General features: G+C 35.2%; 1 protein-coding gene and 1 long non-coding RNA gene across 3 annotated transcripts; one reads left to right on the top strand and one right to left on the bottom strand.

Annotated features, from left to right (window-relative positions):
• Positions 1-5,944: 5,944 nt before the first annotated feature.
• On the bottom strand, positions 5,945-8,031 carry LOC142179397 (uncharacterized). Its single transcript, XR_012707409.1, has 2 exons — positions 7,682-8,031; positions 5,945-6,358 (listed from the first exon to the last, which is right to left on the bottom strand). It is a non-coding gene; the product is annotated as an uncharacterized LOC142179397 (long non-coding RNA).
• Positions 8,032-11,280: 3,249 nt separating this feature from the next.
• On the top strand, positions 11,281-12,989 carry LOC107769826 (heat stress transcription factor B-2b). 2 transcript variants are annotated; one of them, XM_016589088.2, is made up of 2 exons: positions 11,281-11,662; positions 11,765-12,989. In XM_016589088.2, exons 1-2 carry the CDS (start codon positions 11,414-11,416, stop codon positions 12,512-12,514), a joined length of 999 nt encoding a protein of 332 aa, XP_016444574.1. In that variant the 5' UTR covers positions 11,281-11,413; the 3' UTR covers positions 12,515-12,989. The 2 variants fall into 2 exon arrangements, with proteins under 2 accessions (XP_016444574.1, XP_016444580.1); XM_016589094.2 differs by having other exon boundaries at positions 11,337-11,662; positions 11,773-12,989.
• Positions 12,990-13,954: the final 965 nt, after the last annotated feature.

The following is a 13,954-nucleotide window of genomic DNA, read 5'->3' as shown; positions in this document are numbered from 1 at the left end:
TTTTGAAGATCTATACGGACAAACTAGACCTTATAGTCTTCACAAAAGTTGTATATCTATATCTTACCGTTTTAGAACATCTTGAATCACCACAATATCAATTTTGAACAAAAAGTTATGCTAAAATTACTAACAGCAGTACATGGAGTATTTCAAGAACTGAAAATTTGGGCAGCACCTGTCCTATAATTTTTTACCCTTTTCAGGTATATACCAACAAAACTAGATTTTGGTTCCTTCATAAAAATTATAGATTTATGAAATACCTTTCCAGAAAGTCCTGGATCACTTAAATCGGAGTTCTGTACAAAAAGATATGTAGAAAATACTAGTAGGTGTCTAGTATAAAAACGAGTTTAGAAACTTACCAAGAGGAGCAATTTGATCTTCACCAAAAACGAATTTTTTGCGTTGATTTAGTAGAAATCCATGGTTTTGTTTTTTTGATGAAACTTCAGCTTCTTGTTCTTACGGAGGAGAGAGAGAGATAGAGATAGAAAGAGAGACAGAGGTAGATAGTTATTCTTCTTTGTTTATGAAGAGTAGAGGAATAGGGAGTTTATGGACAAATATGAAATAAAATGGTTCCCCAACTACTAAATATTCTTAGATAAATACAAAAGGTTGGAAACCCAAAACTTAATTATATACTATATTTACTAACAACTCGTCAAAATAATATTAAGTGTTACATATAGCAACACCATGGAACTTCATTGTCAATATTAACACAACCTAAAGTAAGAAATTTTCATATATTGACCATTCTATATTTAGGAAGTGCAAAGTAAAATATTTCCTCGTTATTAAAAAATGCTCGATCAAAAAATGCAAATATTGTAAAAAATTTGGGGTGTTTCAACTCTCTTTCCCTAAAAAAAAAATTCGTCTCGAAATTTACCTTGTACTAGTCCCGAAACAAATGTGGATATTGAACTCGCATATCCTCTTCTCGCTCCCAGGTAGCTTCTTCGCCTGAATGATTTCTCCAAAGAACCTTCACTAATGGGATTTTCTTATTTCTAATCTCTTTTATCTCACGCGCTAAGATTTGGATTGGTTCTTCTTCATATGTCAAATCAGGATTAACCTCAATAGACTCAATATGAAGAACATGAGATGGATCTTAGCGGTATTTTCGAAGCATAGAAACATGAAAGACGTTGTGGATCTTACCTAATTCAGGTGGCAAAGCTAGCTTATATGCAACCGGACCAATTCTTTCAAGTATTTCATAAGGTCCAATGAATCGAGGACTAAGTTTACCTTTTTGGCCAAATCTCATAATCTTCTTCCATGGAGAAACCTTTAAAAATACCTTATCGCCCACCTGATGCTCAATTTCACGCCTTTTAAGATCAGCATAGGACTTTTGTCTGTCTGAAGAAATTTTCAAACGATCCTTGATGATTTTTACCTTATCTTCAGTTTGTTGCACAATCTCAGGACCCACAAATTTTCTTTCGCCAACCTCATTCCAACAAAGAGGCGTTCTACATTTTCTCCCATATAAAGCTTCATAAGGAGGCATACCTATACTTGATTGGTAGCTATTATTATAAGCAAATTCTATTAGGGCCAAATGTTTGTCCCAACTACCCTTAAACTCAATAATGCAGACTCGAAGCATATCCTCCAAGATTTGTATTACCCTTTCAGACTGGCCGTCTGTTTGTGGATGGAAAGCGGTACTAAAATTCACCTTGGAACCCAAAGCTTCTTGCAAGCTAGACCAAAATCTGGATGTAAACCTCAGATCTCTATCAGACACAATAGAAACAGGGATTCCATGTAACTTCACAATCTCATTAATGTACAATTCTGCTAAACGTTCCAGTGAGTAGTCCATTCTGACTGCCAAGAATTGAGCACTCTTAGTCAGTCTATCTACAATGACCCAAATTGCATCATGATTTCTTTGAGTGCGTGGAAGTCCAGAAACAAAGTCCATCGTTATCCTTTCCATTTCCATTCAGGTATTGACAAAGGTTGTAGGAGACCAGCTGGGACTTGATGTTCAGCCTTTATTTGTTGACATACCAAGCATTTAGAAATGAACTTTGCAATGTCTTTCTTCATACCACTCCACCAATAGTGCTCCTTAATGGTCCGATACATTTTAGTACCTCCAGGATGCATTGCATAAGGTGAACTATGTGCTTCAATTAAGATCTGCTTTCTCAATTCATCATCATTAGGAACATACAACCTATTTTTATAAAATAAGGTACCATCTTTCCTTAATGAAAAATTTGATTCTCTTCCATTTTGGACTTCTTCAACCCGTTTCACCAGTTTCTCATCTAACTTCTGTGCTTCTTGGACTTGCTCAAGTAAGACTGGCTTGACTTGCAAATTAGCAATGATAGAACCATTTGAATTAAATGAAAGGCAAACATTCATGGCTCTTAATTCAAGAAGCAAAGGCAATGGACTTAGAGTTAAAGTTGCAAGAGAATTGCGACTCAACACATCTGCAACCACATTGGCTTTACCAGAATGATAATCAATCGTGCAATCATAATCTTTGATGAGTTCAAGCCATCTACGCTGTCTCAAGTTCAACTCTTTTTGTGTACCCAAGTACTTCAAACTCTTGTGATCAGTAAATATGTGACACTTCTCTCCGTATAAGTAATGCCTCCAAAATTTTAAGGCAAAAACAATGGCAGCAAGTTCAAGATCGTGAGTGGGATAATTCAACTCATGTGATTTCAACTTTCGAGAGGCATAAGCAATTACTTTCCCTTCTTGCATCAAAACACAACCCAAGCCACGATGAGATGCATCACTGTATACCACATAATCTTTTCCTTCACCTGGCAAAGAAAGTATTGGAGCTTGTGTCAATAAGGATTTGAGCTTTTCAAAGCTCTCTTGACACTTGTCATCCCATACAAATTTGGCGTCTTTCCCCAAAAGTTTGGTCAAGGGAGAAGCTATAATAGAGAAGCCCTTCACAAACCTTCTGTAGTATCCTGCTAAACCCAAGAAACTTCTTATCTCAGTTGGAGTTTTAGGGAGTTTCCAATCAACAATAGTTTGAATCTTACTAGGATCAACCTTCACACCTTCAGATGATACAATGTGCCCTAAAAAAGCCACTTCATTCAGCCAGAATTCACATTTGGAAAGCTTCGCGTAGAGTTGTCTCTCTTTCAGAACTTGCATGACAATTCAGATATGCTTATCATCATCTTCTCTATTCTTGGAATAGACTAAAATGTCATCAATAAACACCACCATAAATTGATCGAGATAAGGCTTGAATACACGGTTCATTAGATCCATAAATGTAGCAGGAGCATTTGTCAAACGAAATGACATTACCAAAAATTCATAATGGCCATACCTGGTCCTGAAAACAGTTTTAGGAACATCTTGCTCCCTCACACGCAAATGATAATATCCAGACCTCAAGTCAATTTTTGAGAATAAGCTGGCACCCTTCAGTTGGTCAAACAAGTCATCGATTCTAGGCAGTGGGTATTTGTTCCTGATTGTTACCTTGTTCAGCTGTCGATAATCAATACAAAGCCTAAGGAGTGCCATCTTTCTTTTTCACAAATAAAACAGGAGCTCCCCAAGGTGAAATACTGGGACGGATGAAACCTTTCTCAAGAAGTTCTTGCAATTGAGCCTTCAACTCTTTTAATTCAGTTGGAGCCATTCTATAAGGAGCGATAGAAATAGGGGTAGTTCCCGGGACAAGATCTATAGGAAATTCAATCTCCCTTTCTGGAGGCAACCCAGGAAGATCATCAGGAAATACATCAGGAAAGTCGCACACAGTTGGTATGTCCTTAAGACTTGGACTCCCCAATCGTGTATCGACTATATGAGCAAGATAGGCATCACAACCTTGACAAATCATCTTCCTTGCCAAGACCGCAGAAATAATATTAGATGTCAATGATCTTTCTCCTTGAACTACCATGTGTGAATATGCAGGAGTTTTAAATGTCACTTACTTCAACCTACAATCAACCAATGCATGGTGCCTATGGAGCCAATCCATGCCAACAATAACATCATAGTCTCGGAAGGGCATTTCAAGCAAGTCGACAGGGAATACCAGATTTTGAATCATGAATGGACAATCTCGGTAAATCCTGTTAGACCTAATGGACTCGTGACCAGCACATCAAAGTCAAGTCTCACATATTTAACAGTATCGGAAAATGCAAGTGATGAGCAAACATAAGAGTGCGAAGATCCATGATCAAATAATGTAACAACAGATATGCCAAATAAGTGAAATTTACCAGCAACTACATCCGGACCATCCTGGTCATTCTTCTATCTCATAGCATAAACTCGTGCAGCAGCTCTCGACCCACCAGCCTGATTAGCTACACTCGAACCCGTTGCTTGCATATTTCGAGGTCTAGCACTACTATTAGCTTGAGAATGAGTAGTGACAGGCTTTTGAACTGATCCTTCTGTATGTGTATAAGAAAGAAGATTAGGATTAGGACAATCTTTCACTTTATGATCCATACTTTCACAATTAAAACAAGCACCAGAAGCTCGTCTACATGTACCATAATGATTCTTCCCGTACTGTGCACAAGTAGGTGTATGAGTTTTGCCTTGGCCATAACTTGGAGTACTGGCAGTAGAAAAATTTGACTTATTCTGCTTATGATGTAATGATTTATGTGCACTCTCGGTCTTGGAATAGTCAAACTTTCCCTTTTTGGATGGACCGCCATATTCTGAATTACCCTTCCTAAACTTGTTTTCTCTCCTACTAGCTTCTTCCTTGTTAATTCTTTCCCAAGTAAGTGCAGCTGAAATCAGCTTGGAAAAATCATCAAGTTGTAAGATTGCCACTGATTTTCGAATGTAACCATTCAAACCTTCATCAAATCTTCTGCACTTGTCTCTTTCACCATCAATAATACCTTTAGCATAGCGAGAAAGCCTGAGAAGTTTTGTTGATATTCTGCAATAGACATACTCCCTTGTCTTAAATTCATAAACTCTTTCTTTTTAGCATCACAATAGACAGGGGGAACATATTTTGCACGAAATGATTTCACAAAGTCATCCCAAGTCAGCACCGGAGGTTTTGCTTTTGCATTTGGCACACTTACCCACCAATCATAGGCATCTTTTTGTAAAAGAGAGATATCATACTTAAATTTAGCAGCATTAGTACACTCCAGTTGTTCAAAGACCCTCTCCATGCGCTCGAGCCATTGTTCAGCTACCGTGGGATCTGTAGTGCCTTCAAATTCAACTCCGCTCATTTTTCTCATCTTCTCAAAATTCATTTCACTAGGTTCTGACATTGTCCCAGCTAAGTGACGAAAGAATTCAGCCATCTACTGGAATGAGGGAGTCATAAATGGAGTATTATGACTCATTGCTCTTGGGTTACTGCCCATTTCATTTCCACTAACACGAGGATGATTTAGGTCAGGCAAGGGTTCCTCATTTCCTCCCTGAAGGTGAGGCATGACATTATACTGGGCCTGACTTTCATCAACGGATTCAACAGCTCTATTCGAAGAAGAGACCATATTAAAAATCCTATAAAAGATAAGATCACACTGCATTAGGGACATGTACATGATGCGTATGCACACAAAATACAATAAATTAAATTAAACAAGTATGCAAAAATTTATAAACTCCAAGTCATTTTAAAGAAAGGAAATAACAACAAATACTAGGTACCATCACAACAAAACAAATCCTAGAATCACAAACCGTGACTCTGATACCAAAACTTGTAGCAACCCCTTTGGGAGGGTACTACTTAGGAAAACAAATCTAATTTCCTACTTACAAAATATTAAAAGAGATATTAATAAAAATATTTAGAATAATTTTAGTAGCGGAAGCAGGCCCATGGGAAAAGGTTGAAAGTGCAATATATATTTTTTTATATAAATACACCATAATTGTATTTTAAATGAAATACAATGTCAAAACATTAACAGATTAAAGCAATTTCCTAACTGATTTATACAATCATTCAAAATCACCGCAAGTTTATATTGTACATAAATTTCAAACTATCGGGTATATATAAAAAACAAAGGAAACTAGTTTTCTCCTTTTCTACATATTTACAAGAGAAAGCGTAAATTCAGCATATTACAAGTCTTGAGTTATTAAAATACCCTAATACAATAAAATAGGTTACAAATTCAAGCTACAAGATTTTGGTCTTTAAAATCCAACAAGCCTCCAAATAACATAAGCGTGACATATATATATATATATATATCATGTACACGTCCCAAAACTATGCAAACCAAGGTGCATATGCAAATGTGATCTCCATAAATTCTCCCAAAGAGACTACTTCACCCTGGCCATCTTCAGATTTCATCCCGAACATTTCCTACGATAGAAAACAACTATCGCTAAGCATAAAGCTTAGTGGTGTATAAACTTTAGGCTTGAAGTCATTAAATTCTCCAATTCCCCTTTTCAATCATAGTTAGCTCAATTTAATATAATTTAAAATAAGTGAACAAATATATCAAACATACCAATATCAAACTTTGAAGTGTTTCCAAATATCAATAACAATGTTCAAGAGTCTAGAAAGTGCATACTATCAATTTAAGGAAGTATACCAAATATCCATTTTTCGCCCAATATGTACGTCATGCCATCACACTAAGCATAATCAGATATCAAGATGAACCGAAACCCCAAATCAAGTAGGGTCAAAACCCAATAGACAAGAGAATCAAGAACCATATTAAAAATGGCTTCCTAGTTCGTACTTAACACGGACAAGTTCCATAATTCTAGACGAACTACAAATCCAAAGTCAAGATGACAAAAGATCCGAATCAAGAGGCATGCCAAGTGAGTGACCAAGTCACTTCCACAAGAAGGACAAAGTCCCAACAAGAATGCAAAATGAACAAACAATCCGTACGAATGGGAGATTTAGCAAATTTCTTACAAGATTGATATAATCCGAATATAACAATATAATTCGAAGACAAGAAAAATAAAATATCAAGTTATTTCAACATATTTCCAGCAAGCAAAAAGAGTACAATTTATACGTAAACCTTGGTGTTTTACCACAAAACAGTTCAATCACAACTTGGGGACGTTCGAATCGTCTACGCCGTAAGCAAACCAAATCTGTCCACTTCCTCAAACACTTCCCCATTTGATTTTTTTTCAAGGGTTTATATACCTTAAATACATAATCAAATATCTAAATAAATTCAGTGATTTAACAAGTCAACTAAACATGATATTGGTGAAAATTACCCAAAAACGTTTGAAACAGAAATTCTGGACAGTATCACTGTTCCGAGTTGTGACTCAGTTTTGAAGATCTATACGGACAAACTAGACCTTATAGTCTTCACAAAAGTTGTAGATCTATGTCTTACCGTTTCAGAACATCTTGAATCACCACCATATCAATTTTGAACAAAAAGTTATGCTAAAATTACTAACAGCAGTATATGGAGTATTTCAAGAACTGAAAATCTGGGCAACACCTGTCCTGTACTTTTTGACCCTTTTTCAGGTATATACCAACAAAACTAGATTTTGGTTCCTTCATAAAAATTATAGATTTATGAAATACCTTTCCATAAAGTCCTGGATCACTTAAATCGGAGCTCTGTACAAAAAGATATGTAGAAAATACTAGTAGGTGTCTAGTATAAAAACGAGTTTAGAAACTTACCAAGAGGAGCAACTTGATCTTCACCTAAAACGAATTTTGTGCGTTGATTTAGTAAAAATCCATGGTTTTGTTTTTTTGATGAAACTTCAGCTTCTTGTTCTTACGGAGGAGAGAGAGAGAGATAGAAATAGAAAGATAGAGATAGAAAGAGAGACAGAGGTAGATAGTTATTCTTCTTTATTTATGAAGAGTAGAGGAATAGGGAGTTTATGGACAAATATGAAATAAAATGGTTCACCAACTACTAAATATTCTTAGATAAATACAAAAGGTTGGAAACCCAAAACTTAATTATATACTATATTTACTAACAACTCGTCAAAATAATATTAAGTGTTACATATAGCAACACCATGGAACTTCATTGCCAATATTAACACAACCTAAAGCAAGAAATTTTCATATATTGACCATTCTATATTTAGGAAGTGCAAAGTAAAATATTTTCTCGTTATAAAAAAATGCTCAATCAAGAATGCAAATATTGTAAAAATTTTGGGGTGTTACAATTTTCTTATAAATTGTATAATTACTAAATAAGGCTTTTTTGCTTTTGTTATGGTCATATTTAAAATATTAAACAAAAAATAAAATTATTTCTAAGATATTTTGACAAACTTGCGCATGGATCAATTTGGGCTAAAAATTAGCCCAACTTTAATTGGGTTGAGATGAGTTGGGTCAAGATGAGCTAAGTTCAATAAATGGGCGGGTCAATAACCAACCCAACCTTGGGCGGGTTGGACGGGTCATTTGGGCTTGGGCCAAATTTGACAGCCCTAGTTTATAGACTTTGTGTGGGGTGTGTGTGTGTATATATATATATATATTAGGTTAAAACTTAAATTTTTAAAAAATTAAATAATAACTTTAAAAATGATGGGTCGGCCCGTGGGATATATAGGGCTGGGTTGGGCTGACCATTTTAAAGCCCATCAAATTAGTGGGCCAGCCCAGCCTAGTCCGTCAAATGCCAAAGCCCGCATAGGCTGGGCTAGGCTGGACCGGGCCAGCCCATATTGACAGCTCTACTTAGAATCTCATCATTCTATTTGAGAAAAATAAGTTCTATAAATATATCAGGGAAAAAAGCTCATTTAAATTTTTATGTCATATGAATATGAATATACTCCATCCGTCTCATATTAACAGTCGTAGTTACTAAAAATTGTTGTCTCAAATTATTTGTCATTTTAGAAGTTCAAGACAAAATTGATTATATTTTTTCTTTTTTACCCTTAATAATAATTATCCTAGAAGACCACAAATACCTTAATTATGGATAATTTTATTCAAATACCAAAAATTCAACCTTGTTATCTTAAACACTTTAATCATGTTTACACTAATGCAATCAATACTGTAAATACCAAAAAAAATTATAAAGTCTATTCAAATCAAAATTCTGCTAGAGTACATGATAATGAAAGAATATATAAAGAAAATTCTGCTAGATTAATTATAATGAAAGAATATATTGGTATGATAATTTGATCATACCAATATTTATATTTGGCTCTTGCAGTGATAGCTCATCTTGTGATAACTGCATACCTCCAAATGGTACTGTATCATTTTCGCAACTTGGCTCTGTATTTAAATCCAAAAACAATTGATTCATAGAAGATGTTCTAACTCTTCGATAGGCAGATTCAATATTTTGGCCAGGAATGGCATCTGTAGTAATATTTAGATCAGGAATTTGTGGTCTAACACCATTAGCAACATGAAGTTCAGCTGGCATATTTAGATCTATTTGGATCAATGGAAATTGATGACTTTGTGTTGGATCCATGTTCATTTCAAGAATTTAGTGAAGCATTCTTTTTTATAGGAAATTTAAGGTGGGAAATCTTAAATCTTCAAATGGAACTAAAGTAACTTTCAAGTTGATTTTTTTGGCTCCAGAATAATTTTAGTTGGAAAATTTTCAAATCACTCGTTTGAAAATGTTTTGAAGGAAAGATGAATTCTATTTCATGCAAATCAATTCTATGTTGGAAGAGTTAATTTTACTAATTTTTAAATTTTATCCTAGGTGCCTCTCATACATTCTATAAAGCAAATCAATTGCATTCACATTTAGTAAAAATATGGATAATGTCATTAATGGAGATGACACATAAATTTAGAAAATATTCATAAGGGTAAAGTAGTCAAAATCTCATCATAACTAATTTTTCTTAAGGGCCATATATAAGAAAATTATGACACATAATATGAGACGGAAGAAGTACAAATCTTATAGAGATTGAGGCGTACTTATTACTGTTGTACATCAATATCTGAATTTTTGTGTCACTTGAACTTGTACACTTAGTAAAAAAACATGCAAAATTTTCTATTACTTGGACTTGTACACTTGGGGAAAAAGCCATTTATTCTACCAAGAAGATAAAAGACAAGAGAAGAGGGGTCAGCAAATCAAAAGCGGATTAAACCCAAGGAAAGACAAATATAGCTTTATAAGACTTATTTAATTCTTAACTATTTCAATCTCATATTTCGTTTTTGGAAAAATAAGTGAAAATTAGTAAGGAACAAATTCAACTTTCTTGCAAGACTATTGGCCGAAATATCATAATATTACTAGTATAACTTAATTCAGATAAAAATAGCTTATAGGAGATTTCCCTGAACCCATGTCATGCTAAAATCAATAAAATTAAATTCCATAAATAAACAATAAAAAGGACATTGAGCTACAACCACAAAAATGAAACTCTACATTACATTTACATTAAAAAAGTATCTACATTATGCCACTCGGGTACAGGACATATACCCCATCGAATGACTTCTCTCGTCTACATTCTTCTTTCCAATTAACTACAAACACGACGTCCCCCCCCCCCCCCGCCCCACCAACCAATAACAAAAGTTTCATAACAATGACAAATATGGCAATAATTATATTTAGAAAAGGTTGCATGGAAAGGAATTTTAAATTCTTAAGCTAGTAAAAGCTAGCAATCCGTACTTTAGATTAGTAAATTAATGAATATGACTGCTTTAGCTCTATCATATAGATCTTTACTAAGTTGAAATAGCAAATTCTTCTATTACCGACGGTAAAAGAAAAGAAATAATATTGATTACTATCCCGTCATCTCACATTTTCATCAAACGATTTTCTAAAAGCAATAATTTATCTTAAATATAGTAGCGAATTTAAAATTAAGACGTTATGAGATTCGAACTAAAAAAGCAAGTTTTGAGACATAAGTTTAATTTTATTTCTATTTCGTATAAAATTTGGTTTAAACTTATTATAATAAATCTTCTCAAACTTATCTAACAGCACCAGCATCCTTATCTCTAACGTAAGAATAAGCAATTCATAACTCCTCCGACACGTACTCTTTCTTTTCTACATTTTATAAGTGGGAATTAAAGACACACAACATTAATGATGTTGGAACCTTAACGAAACGTAGAACCTTCTGGAAAATAAAATACTTTTACGGTTTTACCCCTCCAAAATTTTTAAGGTACATTCTCGCGACTTCCTAACTAGAAATTAGTTAGTGGGTCCCATGTTTACCCCTCACACCCTAAACTCCATTTTACCCCTACTATTATCATTCCCTTCTCCTTATCAACCATTTTTTTCTTTCAATTCTCCTTCTATATTAACCTCCTACGAACGTTCTAGAACAAAAAAACGAAAACACAGCTTTCTCTCAATACCTCATTGGGTTTGGATCTGTAATAGAAGTAGCAGTGGATGTCATGGTGCCGTCGCCGTTTGAACAAACCGGCGAATCTACCGCCGGTGAGAATCAGAAATCTCTTCCGACGCCATTTCTGACGAAAACTTATCAACTCGTCGATGATCCTGCCATCGACGAGTTGATCTCGTGGAATGAAGATGGAACGACGTTCATTGTTTGGAAGCCTGCTGAATTTGCTAGGGATTTGCTTCCTAAATATTTTAAGCATAATAATTTCTCCAGTTTCGTTCGGCAGCTTAATACTTACGTAAGATTCTTATATTCTTAATTAAAAAAGTCTGATTTTTTAGTCCTTTTTTTGGTTATTCTGTTTACATTGATTAACTTGTTTTGTGAAATTATTGTTTAGGGATTCAGAAAAGTTGTACCTGATCGATGGGAATTCGCGAATGATTGTTTCCGGAGAGGAGAAAAAGGACTTCTTCGTGACATTCAACGCCGGAAAATCTCACCGGCAGGGACTGCCGTTACTGCGGTTTCACCGACAGTAGCTGTGAATGCAACACAAGCGGTGACGATAGCGGTGGCACCGGCAGTGCGGTTGGTATCTCCGTCAAACTCCGGTGACGAGCAGGTGTTGTCGTCAAATTCGTCGCCGGCGGCTACTGCTGCCGCAGTGGCGGTGTTACGGACCACCACGTGCACAACGACACCGGAGCTTCTGGAAGAGAATGAACGGTTGAGGAAAGAGAATGCACAATTGAGTCAGGAATTAAATCGGTTAAGAAGCTTATGCAATAACGTATACAATCTGATGTCGAATTACACAGGGAATCCATCAGAGACACTGGCAGGAATTCCAGATGGAAGAGCTCTCGAATTGCTTCCCGCAGGTCAGGTTGCGGCGGATATGGACGGCGGAGCCACCGCTACACCGGCGGAATGCAGCGGTGTTAAGGCGGAGGAAGATATAAGCCCGCGATTGTTTGGAGTATCAATTGGGGTAAAGCGCGTGAGGAGAAGCAGCGAAGAAGAATCTGAAAGGGAAGGAAGAGTGCAGGATCAAGTACAGCTGCACGGATCAGACGTGAAATCAGAGCCGTTAGATTCAGGAAGCGGACATCATGATGGTCAGCCGTGGATAGATCGATTAGGCTGATGATTAGATGGAGAACCAAAAAAGACAAAAATTAAGAAGTGGTCCCCAGTAATTGGGCCCCACAAAAGCACTTGCTAGAGCAACGAGGAAGATGAGGATGTTGAAAAAGAACACGTGTACATTGAAAGTAATTATCAATGTTGGTTCTGGGAGTTTCTGGAACAGCGAGTGGGTCATTGTTGTAAAAGGTCACTATATTTGAAAACTATGGTTTACAAAAAAGGCCACAAAAAGCGGTGGAAAAGGAGAAAAAAGGTGGCTTTCAAAATGATCCATAATTGGATTGGAAAATAGGGGATGGGCTGGCCTAGTTGAAAAAGAGAGACAAATGTGGGAAATTAAGTCAATGTTTTAGTTAGATGGGACCTATTTAGGTTGCAAGCTGCAAAAGAATTTTTGGTTAGAAAATTGTTTGTACATAATTGAAACAAAATAGTGTTGTATTGTAATTGTAACTTAAAGTTCTTATTAAACTTACTGATTTTTGTTCTTTTCCCTTTTTTCTTTTTCTTGAGTATCTGTTTTATTTTATTTGAATTGTTATTATTAATTTAGTATTGTAAATGAAATATATTAGCAGTATACTGTTAGTTAAGTTCTAGTACTCCTAGTATATTTGAATTGTTGACCTGGCTAATGTAATAAAATTTCATTTTTGGGATGTCATGAAATGGGATTATGGAGATATTCTCTTCCAAATTTAAGATTATTGAGATTTAAGACTTGTCCAAATTTAAGATTTGAGATCCTTTTGAAAAGGTATGGGAGTAGTTTAACTACTCCTTCCGGTCCACAATAAGTGATCAATTTGCTTTGGATACATCCATTAAGAAAATATTAAATTTTAGACGAAAATAATTAGTGTGACTAAACTGCCCTTCATTAAATGTTGCACCATAGTTATAGTAGCAATTACTTCTCTTCTCAAATGTGAGGAGTAAATGACTTTTTAGGGGTACATGGGTAATTTAAAAAAACAAATTAAATTTTTTCTTGATTATATAAATGGACATTTATTTTGAACCAAAATTAAAAAGCAAATTGGTCACTTATTGTGGACCGGAGGGAGTAATGTGATTTACGTGGATGCGAACCATTTATGATGATCGGAATTGGTAATCGATATAGTGCTCCCTCCGGTCCAAAATAAGTGATTTTTTGGCTTTTTTCTTGTGGTCCAAAATCAGATTTCAAGAATGAATGAATTAATTTTTTTCCTACATTGTCCTTGGAGTAAATAATGTTAGAGTATGTGTTAGGAGTGTTTATGTGAAAAGACAATAAAGGTTAATATGGTCAGTTTCACTGCTAATTAATGTTAAAAGGTGAATTTCTTAATATGTGAGAAAACAACCAAAAAATTATTTATTTTGGACCGGAGGGAGTATAAATACAAGATTCTGCAACATATTCTTTGGCCAAAAGAATCTCTGTTATTGA

This window comes from Nicotiana tabacum, chromosome 1, assembly GCF_000715075.1.
Source record: "Nicotiana tabacum cultivar K326 chromosome 1, ASM71507v2, whole genome shotgun sequence".
Taxonomy (NCBI): Eukaryota; Viridiplantae; Streptophyta; class Magnoliopsida; order Solanales; family Solanaceae; genus Nicotiana; species Nicotiana tabacum.
This window is presented reverse-complemented; position numbering and strand designations above follow the sequence as displayed.

What these genes read in the sequence shown, in the direction of transcription:
- LOC107769826 (XM_016589088.2), top strand. Translation starts at nt 11,414, where the DNA reads ATGGTGCCGTCGCCGTTTGAACAAACCGGCGAATCTACCGCCGGTGAG. An exon ending in TTCGGCAGCTTAATACTTAC is followed by an intron (nt 11,663 to 11,764) that starts GTAAGATTCTTA and finishes ATTATTGTTTAG; the next exon opens with GGATTCAGAAAAGTTGTACC.